The 10,774-nt window shown below is 41.6% G+C and overlaps 1 protein-coding gene across 1 annotated transcript in view; it reads right to left on the bottom strand.

Annotated features, from left to right (window-relative positions):
• The window catches only part of UGGT2 (UDP-glucose glycoprotein glucosyltransferase 2), a 113,968-nt gene extending 107,382 nt beyond the window's left edge, over positions 1–6,586 (bottom strand). Inside the window, exons 1-2 of the mRNA XM_045839041.1 lie at positions 6,351–6,586; positions 675–757 (exon numbers count right to left, since the gene is read on the bottom strand). Coding sequence (XP_045694997.1) covers positions 675–757; positions 6,351–6,502 — 235 coding nt within the window. The 5' untranslated portion in view covers positions 6,503–6,586. The remainder of the gene's footprint in view (positions 1–674; positions 758–6,350) is intronic.
• Positions 6,587–10,774: the final 4,188 nt, after the last annotated feature.

A 10,774-nucleotide genomic window follows, 5' to 3' on the forward strand; every position in this document is an offset into this window, starting at 1 on the left:
AGGAATGACTAGCTCCATTTTCTAGTGAAATGAAAGTACATAGTTCCCTGATAATTTTTAAAAAATATGTATTTATTGGTTTTTAGAGAGGGAGGAAGGGGGAGAAGAGAGAGAAACACTGATGTGAGAGAGAATGAGCCACTGGTTGCCTCCCACATGCTCCCTAAGGACTGAACCCGCAGCCCAGCTACGTGCGCCGACCAGAAATCGAACCCACGACCTTTCGGTGTATGGGATGATGATGCTTCAACCAACTGGGTCGCACCGGCCAGGGCGGGTTCCCTGATTTTTGACACATAGTATTAAATGTCTCTTGGAGAGCTTAAGAATATTTTGGCCCCCCCAAAAATCAATATTACTAGATGAAAAACTAATAGTATTTCAAAGAAATGGAGGTAAAAAGAAAGCCATAATTAAACAATTTCTATTTCTTTTTTATTATAATGCAATATGCAAACACTGCTAATTATATGAGTTTTCCTATAATACAGTATTAAAGCCTCACATTTTTGGAAATGAAAACTCAAAACAATTTTCACTAAAACACCTTTTCAAATTTAATATTCAGATTTATTAATCCCATTAAGCATTTACACATAATCTTTGCGATTAATCAGATCCAATGTGTACACATAAATACAAATCTTACCAGTTAAAATATGCACATCACGTACCTGTTTGCTTATAAATTGCTAATTCTTTTACAGTGTCCAAAAACTGCCAAAATTTTTCATTACTTTCTTCTGCCAAAAATTCACTATTAAAAAATAAAAGTACTCAGTTAATAAATGAAAATAAAAAATGGTTTAGGTACTATAAACAGTACTTTAGAAAATAATGATAACTTATGGTAAAAAACAAAAACCTTCAAAAATTAATGTCAAGTTTGTAGTTTCCATTTACCACAATGCAGAGAGAGAACAAACTGATGATTCTGACCTGACATGTCATTCTCAACTACAAGTTTATAATCACGACCAGAACGGACAGCATAAGCAATTACTTTTGGCTTTTCCTCATTATTAGCTACAACTAAAATAAGGATAATTTATTTTCTCCATGTGAAATAGCACTAAGAGGCATAATTTAAAAGTAATGAAAAACGTGTTTAGGGAAAAAGTAAGAAAAGGAATGAAAATAAGACTTTTTCACAAAATTTGGCTTTATGAACACTTTTAAAGTTACAAATATTTAATTAGCTATTTATGTCGACAATCTTTTCATTATTTAAAACAGACAATACATTAATAAAAAATCAATAGGAAGTTGGTGTTCTGCATTAGGTATTTGGCCTTGGAGCCCTAAGAACCTTTCACTTTTGTACAGAGAGCAGGTAAGACAACATGGCCAAAGCCATACCACCTCTTGGAAATGATGAAATAAGTGAAAGGTTGTTTAGCCCCACACGGAGCAAAGCACCGGACACCTGAAACAACTTGATTTAACTATTTAAACTAGAAAAGGAGACAGCCGCCAGACAGATGGTGCGGATTCTTCATTACTGCCCACCTTCTCTCTCTCTCGCCTTGGTAAACTTAAACTAATACTTAATATAAATGGAAAGTATTTAACACATCAAAGTCACATGCAGAATAACTAATTCTTGGGAGTCTGAGTGCTTACTAAGGATGTGAAAAAAAAATGGATTAATCCATCAACATAAACATGACAAGCACAGAAATTTAAAGCAGTAAATTCAAAATAACTCTTACTAATGGTGCCCAAGCTACAATGGCAAAAACCAAAACAGCCTTAAAAGCAGACGAAACAACTGGAACACTCAACAGGACGCGACCTGAAAAGGGCAGGGATGGCGAAAGCCTTAAGCACAGGAGCCCGACCCCGCACCGACCGGACCGAAGAGCTGCGGGCAGGCTCGCACGCCGCGGCCCCGCACGGACACGCCCTCTGCCACACACCGCAGCTCACGCGTCTAAGTCCGACCCTTCCAGGCGGTCAGCCACCTTAAGAAAACACTCACGGACACTTACTCCCTCGGTACCTGCCACTGCTCTCGGCACTTGTGGAATTACTGGGGTGGCCAGAAAGTCTGTATGGGTTCCCCCCGCCCCCATAAAACAAAAGACACATGTTTCATGTTCAGCAATAACTCCACTGGACATTTTGTGTATGTCAGCCGTCTCCCACGTGGTAGAACGTAGACAGCTCTCGGTGAACGTCTCCATCGCTATGGACTCCGACTGGTCTGCGCGACCGTGGGCGACCGTGGAGCACCGTCCAGTGAGAAATCTCAGCACGGAGCTCAGAAACCACCTCGGACACGCTCTGGGGGGCACAGCACCTTCACCTTCTCCCTGCACGGCCCACATCTTTCGGTGTGTGTGTTTTTCAGTTCTATTTTTACCTTTCTTGAAACAACCATAATGTGCTGAAAATGTCGCTTATTCTCTTCCATCTTCAATATTAAAATGGCTACACAAATATTCACCAATTTTGATAAGTTTTTTTAAACGCACGCTGATGTGACAGCTGTCACAATACAATTATCAAAATTGTTCCAAATGAAGGTAAGCACAACGAAGTGCTACTAGAGCCGTCTTATGGAAAAAGCCAAATGACTTTTATGGTGAACCCAATACTTTCAGGGGCAATTCGCCAGTAACTCATCATGAATCTCAGAGAACTAGCTATCTCTGGGGGTCATCTACATCAGCTCCTCACTGCCCAAAGGATATTGTCTTTGGTCAAAATTTTAAAAAGAAAAAAAAAAACAAACCAAAACAAAAACACCTGGCATTTCTAATTTGTTTACTTGTCTTGTGGAATATTGACTTCCAAATAAAAATGTTTCCACAAATAATTCTACCACAGAGAGTTTTATGCATACTAAAGCAGGAAGGTCCAACCCATGACCCACTGGCTGGATGCAGCCCAGGGCGGCTAAGAATGCGGCCCTACACAAAATCGTAAACTTACTTAAAACATTATGAGATTTTTTTGTGCATGATTACGTGTCACAATGTATCTAATGTGTGGCCCAAGACAACTCTTCTTCTTCCAGTGTGGCCCAGAGACACCAAAAGGTTGGATACCCCTGTACTAAGAAAAAAAAATATATATATATATACACACACACACATACAGTGATTATAAGTAGAATTCCCCCAAAATTTTCACCAAGACTAACACCAGTGGAATGAATGCAGTTTAGACATATAAGGTATGGTACACGCATTGTAAAAATTTAGCCTCATCAGTCTATCTATAACCATCCCTAGCAAATTATAAATCTCTTTAGGCAGGTGACATACCTCATTCATCCTTGTTTCTGACACAGTACCCGTCTTAGGGCCATGTTCAAAACAGGCAAATATTTATGCTGAATTAAAAATATGAGAAAAACATATACAACAGGACAAGCAGGTGCCTGTGGTTAACACTGAGCATCCTGTTGGAACTATCTAAGCACAGGCCGGTTTCCACAGGCCAGGTATATCACAGAGGTCATTCTGACAGCAGTGTGAAGTATACACTACTGAATCAACTTTACTGAGCACCTACTTCTGCTCACTGAACACTGAGGAAAACAAGTATGTGTAAGAAGTACTCTTGTCACATCTAATGAACTAATACAATGAGCCCTTACTTGGAAACTGCAATTTTAAGTTAAATGACATATAATGAAACCGATTTAATCACCATAAATGAGAGTCAAGTTCCAATGACATATTTCTGGTAACAAACACATCACCAAACTTCTAAACAAAGACACCAAACTTCTAAACAAAGACTCCAAACACTTCTAATATTAAACATTGAAATACATGTGAGCTACACATACATTTAAGAAAGATGGATTTAAAAAGTAAGATATTTTCCAATCTGTTTCTTCCAGTTCCAGGCCACCAGGGTCCCCGGTGGCCAGAGCCTAGCCTGGCAGCCAAGGCAGCCAGGCGGGAGCCAGGGGTCTCCTGGAAGCTGGCAGGAGGCCCTTCGGTCACAGGGCACATTCACACCCACCCACACTCCCTCGGATGGGGACAATGGAGAAACACCAGCGCAACTAACACGCACACCTTCGGGATGTAGAAGGAAACCAGAGTCCCCGGAGAATGTGCAAACTCCACACAGACAGTGGCCCCAGCCAGGAATGAAGTTATTTTTTCTCATCAACTTTATAACAAAACAGTGTTGAACAAAACGATGGTATTCAGGGTCCTGGTGTATTTACTGGGCACCTTCTTTCATGCACAGTGCTTTGGCAAAATACACATGAATAAGAAGAAATAGTCGTGTCCCCTTAAGTTCACATTTTAGTAGCAGAGATTAGTGGTAAGCTCCCTAACACTGGTCTTGGCAAGGATTTTTTTTTTGGCTTTGATAGTAAAAGCAAAGGCAACAAAAGCAAAAATAAACCAGTGGGACCACATCAAATTGAAAAACTGCTGCACAGCAAAGGAAATCATCAACAAAATGAAATGGCAACCCACTGAATGGGAGAAGCTATTTGCAAATCATGTATCTGATAAGGGGTTAATAGCTAAAATATATAGAGATTTCATACAACTCAACATCAAAACAAAACCAAGCAATTCAATTAAAAAATAGAGGCTCTGATACACATTTTTCCAAAGAGGACATACAGATGGCCAACAGGGATGTGAAAAGGTGCTCAACTTCACTAATCATCAGGAAAATTCATATCAAAAGCACAATGCAATGCCACCTCCCACCTGTTATACAATGGCGATCATCGAGAAGACAGACAAGACATAAATGCTGGTGAGGATGTGGAGGGAAGGGAAGTCTTGCATAAGGCTGGTGAGCGGGAATGTAAATTAGTGCAGCCACTATGGAAAAAGAATGTGGAGCTTCCTCAAAAAATTTAAACTGGAATTGGGTTGCCCAACAAGTTCATTTAGTTTTTTCTGTACAAAGGCTGTAGAAGTGCTTAGATGTCTTTAACTTCTTCTTTTTTAAATTTATTTTTAGAGAGGGAAGGGAGGGAGAAAGAGAGAGGAGAGAAACATCCATGTGCAGTTGCTGGGGGCCGTGGCCTGCAACCCAGGTATGTGCACTGACTGGGAATCGAACCTGCGATGCTTTGGTTCACAGCTATGCCAGCCAGGGCCAGATGTCTTTAACTTCTTGAAACAATTTTGTTACATTGTATTGCGTCAGCTGTCATATCAGTGTGCATTTAAAAAATTTATCGAAATTGGTGACTTTGTGTAGCTATTGTAATACTGAAGATGGAAGAACACACACATTTTTGATGTATTGTTTTATTATTTCAAAAAAGGTTAAAGACACAACTGAAACACAAAAAAAGATTTGTGCAATCAATGTATGGAGAAGGTGCTGTGACTGATTAAATGTGTCAAAAGTGGTTTGTGAAGTTTCTTGACATTACTGACATTTTTTGGCCAAATAATTCTTTGCTGTGGGGCTGTCTTATGCATTGGGAGATGTTTAGCAGCACCCCGGCCTCTACCCACTAGAGGCCAAGAGTGGGAGATAGCTGACATACTCAGAATACCCAAATCAATAGTTATTGGTGAAAATGAAAAATGTCTTATTTTACAGAAAAAACATAACAGACTTATTGGCAAACCCAATAACTACTGATAGTACCAGGTGTTCGTTAACTAGACTTATTGTGGCGCTCACAAGACTTACAAATAACAAATCATTATGTTGTACACCTGAAAGTGATATGAGATTGTATGTCAATTACACCTGAGTTAAAAAAGAACTATTTCAGTATCTCACATATGCAATGAAATGTGCGGTGACAGAGTTTCTTTCAGGACCATAAGCTGTTGCTTGGGTGAAATGACAAAAGCAATTGGCATTAAAACTTCTTGCTGGCTGAAGAACTTTCAAATTCTGTTTACTAGACTACTAGGAGCAAAATTTAATAGCTACGAGTTTTGTTTCTGCTCAGTAAATGATACCTTACGAACTCAGTCCAATGGAGGGGATTCGGAAGGAAGTCAAACGTGGGAAGCGGTCTTGGCCAAAGAAAGCCTACCTAGGTGCTTGGAGAACGGTTTCCTAAAAACAACTGCCCGCGTTAACTGAAGTGCTTGCATTAACCTCTCCCCTCCACCCACCACCCATTTCTCCTTTATTTTTTCTTTCGTAAACGCTAATAAAACTCAAACGCATTCAACCAAGGTCCCGAAGTTTTAAAAACCGCAGACAGGACAACGTACTAACCGCGGCGGAAAAAGGAATTACAAGTCCATTGCACCGGGTAGCAGGGCGGGAGTGATGCTCCGAGGGTCCCGCACCAGGGCACTGGGAACAGCGGGTCAAGGACGGCCCCGAGGGGTCGCCAGGGTCTCCCCGCCCCAGGCTCGGCGGAGGGTCCAGCCCGCACCCACCTGGCTTCCAGCAGCAGCGGGGTCTCGGGCCACTTCGCGGCCAAGTGAGCCGTCACCGCCTTGGACGCGGAGGCCGGCCCGGAGCGCAGCAGCGAGAGCCACAGCACCGTGTTGCCCAGGAGCAGCCGCACCACGTCGGCGGCCTTGGCCATGACGCCGAGAGGGAAGCGCGAGCCGAGCCGCAGCCGGAGCCGGAGCCCAGAGCCCGCAGCCGCCACGCTACCGCCGGCTCCTCCCGCCGCGCCGTCGCCCACTTCCGGTGGGGGGAGCTCGAGTCCGTTACTCCGGTCGGGGCCTGGCGGGTGCGGGGCGCATGCGCGTCCGGCTCCCGCGGCGGAGTGTCCCCGGGGAGCTGAGTCCGCCGCCGAGACCGGAGCCACGTAGATGCGGGCGGTGCCGGGATGGAGAGCAGCGGGGCTGATGCGGCGTCGACGGAAGAGAGGCCGTGGGACCCGGGGCGGATTGGTCTCCCCGAGATCGAATGGGATCGTGCCCGACTAAGGCTGGCTGGAGGGACCAAAATCTGGAAGCGAAGGCAGGCATCAGAATGGATAGTATCCACACTTACACCTGCGGAAAATGAGGCCTATTAACGTTCGAGCACGGGCCTCGCGGGTTTCTCAAATTTTAGTGTATATTAGAGTCATCTGGTAGAGCTTTAAGAAAGCCGGACCCCAAGACCACACCTGTTACAGGGGAATCTCTGGGATTGAGATTTGGGCGTCAATAGCATTTAACACTCCCAGTTCCCTTTCTCCCGTGATTGGAGTGTTGCAATCGCGTTGGAAAACCAGTGACATCACTTGGGATGCTTGTTGAAACACAGGGTGCTGGGCCTCACCCCACGTTTCTGATTCAATGAGTGTGTGGTTGGGCCCAATAATTTGCATGTCACGTCTAATAAACTCCCAGGTGATGCTGATTATTGATGACCGGGGCCGTGCTTCTAGCTTTTGTACTCAAAAGCGGTCCGCGTTAACATCACGTGTAAACCTCATTAGAAATACAGAATCTCAGGTCCCAGTCCAGACCTACTGAACCTGAATCCCCAGATTAACAGGATGCCCAGGTGATATTTGTGCACATTAAAGTTTGAGAAGAACGAGAAGGGCGGGTTCAGAGGATTACAGGTGAAATGCATGGAAAACTGATAACCTGCTCCTGTGATTAAGTCTCGATTTCAACCAAGGACTGGCTGGCCTCAAAGCACATGCATTTTACATCAGGCTGAACGATAAAGCGACAGAGATAGCTGGTTTTCCAGTACGAATGATTCAACAAGCAAAGAATTTAGGGTTTTTTTTTTTAAACCAGGTAGAGGTGAAGCCTCAAGGTTCCAGCTCCTAGTCAAGAATGATTTTTTCCTGTTCAAAGAAGAGTAAATGTATAATAAATATTAAAATACATCATAAGCCCTGGCTGGCATAGCTCCGTGGATTGAGCGTGAGCTGGGAACCAAAGTGTCCCAGGTTCGATTCCCAGCCAGGGTACATCCCTGGGTTGCAGGCCATGACCCCCAGCAACCCAACCGCACATTGATGTTTCTCTCTCTCTCTCTCTCCCCCCCCCTCTTTCTCTCTCTTTCTCTCTCCCTCCCTCCCTTCCCTCTCTAAAAAAAATAAGTAAATAAAATCTTTTTAAAAAATCATAAAAAGAAGCAGCAGCTGGGAAAAAATACTTTAGGTGATGTAGTGAGCTATTTTTTCCCTTTCTGTTGCCCTATAGGGAATCTTTGCCCTATAGGGAATCTGAATCTTGAAGTTGCCAAAACGTTTGCACTTCACTTACATGTCCTCTCGTGTCCTCAGTGTATACCTGTCCTTAGAAGACCCTGCTGTGGACCTTCATAAGTTCAGGCTTCATTTTCTGGCTTCTCCACCTCCTCGGTATGATCTATCCCTGCTTTCAATTCCCATAAGCTCTTTATTTTAACTGTCATATACCACTTAGAATTCCCACTTTAGAAGTTGAAGACAGTGCTTACTTATTTCTCCTACTAGAGACAGTATATTCCCCAGGGCTCATGCCTTATTTATTTTTAGCATCCCTTGCAGAACCTAGCACTGGATATGCCATTGGGGCTCACTAAATATTGAAGATTCCTTGTTTTATGGATAGGTAGGCAGAAAGCTCAGGCAGATGAGTAAGGAGCTTCATTTCTATCCACAGAGTGTAACAGAAAAATGTATTATGAATTCTTCACAACTATTTGCTTTAATTAATTCCTCATTTCCACTTATTTTTGGACTGATTTTTTTTTACTGAAATTGAGGGATAAAGGAAATACAATATTGACAGTGAGTATCTTAAATGTCAGCATTTACCTGATGGGTTTGCAAATCTTTAAGAAATGATTTCCCTATCAAAAGTCCCACAGATACACTATTAAACAGCACTACCAAAACATATGGTAATATATATTCCAGGATACTGGAGCTCAGAATAGTGAGGAATGCTCCATTTCTCTTTTAAAGAGAATTAAATTAATTCTGGGTCATTTATATACATAATTGTTATACATTTCAACTTACATAGCATTATCCAAAAATCTATGTGAGTTTGAAATATTTGGAAGAATGATCGTCTCTGGGCTTGTTTCCTTATCTGCAGAACAAAAGAAAGAGTAGGACTGGATGATATTCAAGGTTTAAGAGAGGTCATTGAGATAGGATGTGACAGAAGGTCGACCTGAGAGCCGGACCTGGGCAGTTGGAGGCTCCTTCCCCCATTCCTGCCCTTGGAATATACTGTACATTCCACTCATGTTCTCCACACTTGGAGAGAGTGATATTATTGAGCCCATCTGGACTGTACATGTGACTGAACCCCATTAAAGCCTCTGTGTACAAACTTGTAAGATTCTGGTGGTGGGTGCAAAGACTGACTTGTCTTACAGCTAGCTACCCAAGGCAAGCCTCCTAATGCATTCTCTTGCTTATTAAACCTGCCACCTACCAATCCGGAGTGGCCTGCCTCTTTTTTGGGTCTCTCTCTGCCCTCTGTGTATGGGTCCAAGTTTCAAATTTCACCAGAGGAACTTCAGAGGTTTTGAACCAACATGAAGGTCTCTTTTGTATGTCATTTCTATGTATTGACAGAAAAATTAAAATGCAAAAAATCGAGTAGCTCGGCAAAGGTCATCCAAGTTAGTGGAGCAGCAAAGCATTCTAATGTTCATTATCAACAACCCCTGAGCACAGATTGGCTATGCAGTGAATGTCATTCAAGGACACAATGGTATTGTAGTATATTTTTTAGCAAAATGTTATTCAAAGTTATTTATATCGGGGTAATATGAATAAAAGTTGATGATGATAGCAGCTTTCATTGTAGGTGGAAGAAGGGATTAATAAGTGCTTTATAATGAGAATATTGTGTTTAATAGAATAAATCATCTTGAAATTTTTTTAGATTCAGCATGCACTCTATTTAATGAAAACAGTGATGCTATGTAAGGATAAAGTTACTGCCAAATTATCATGTAATACAATAAAAGTTTAATTCTCTCCACCTAAATAAAGTCTCACAGCTGAAACGGCTTTTTAAACCTATCACTCTGTAGGGCTTCAAGGTTTTCCTTACTACAAGAAAGATCCTATTCTAACTTAACTTGGAATATCTTAAATATACTTCTTCATTTCAGTTGAGTAGAATTTACAGATTTATGTAAAAAACCCTAGGCAAAATTATACTAAAATGATGACCAAGTGAGCAATGGATCACTTACTTTAGTGTCAGTAAGTCTGATTTTAATATGTTTGTGTATTTTATTTAAAATAGATTACTAATGCCTCACAAATGTCTAACTCCAGATACATTTGATAAAACTTTTGAGTGTATTTATCAAATCGTGGCCTGCTTCTTTCTTGGGTCTCTCTTTGGCCTTTACCTCTTTGCCTTTTGCCCTTTGCCACTCTTGATTAAAGTGTGCTTCATAGATATAATTTTAAATCATCATTTAGAATGCTATAAGGACTTGAAATCTGCTATTTAGCAACGATCTTCTATACTTACATATGTGGTCAGCATTGTATAATCATGCATTTGTTTTGTTTCTTTAACAAAACACTTAAGCTTGCAACATGTTGCTGGGAGACAAGTAAACATGGCCTGCTTTTGCATCTCCTGATAGAGGTTTAGGGTAGTTATGTGAAAACTCATTGATTCATTAGAAATACATTGTATGGCATCATTGCGAGGGTGACTGTAGCATACCCTGAGGAAGTACGAAGATGAATAAAATGGTTAATGTCTTCAAAGGGTTTAGAGTGTAGTAAGGAAATAAGAACGCATACCAATAAAGTATAACAGACACACGTTAATAAAATTCCATGGAAGTCCAGAAGAAGATGACACAAGCTTATGAAATCTTACTGAACAAATAAACAAATGAACAAGCAGCTTTCTTGAATTCTCTCATTAAA

Source organism: Phyllostomus hastatus, unplaced genomic scaffold (assembly GCF_019186645.2).
Source record: "Phyllostomus hastatus isolate PE091 unplaced genomic scaffold, TTU_PhHast_1.1 phas_contig_29, whole genome shotgun sequence".
Taxonomy (NCBI): domain Eukaryota; kingdom Metazoa; phylum Chordata; class Mammalia; order Chiroptera; family Phyllostomidae; genus Phyllostomus; species Phyllostomus hastatus.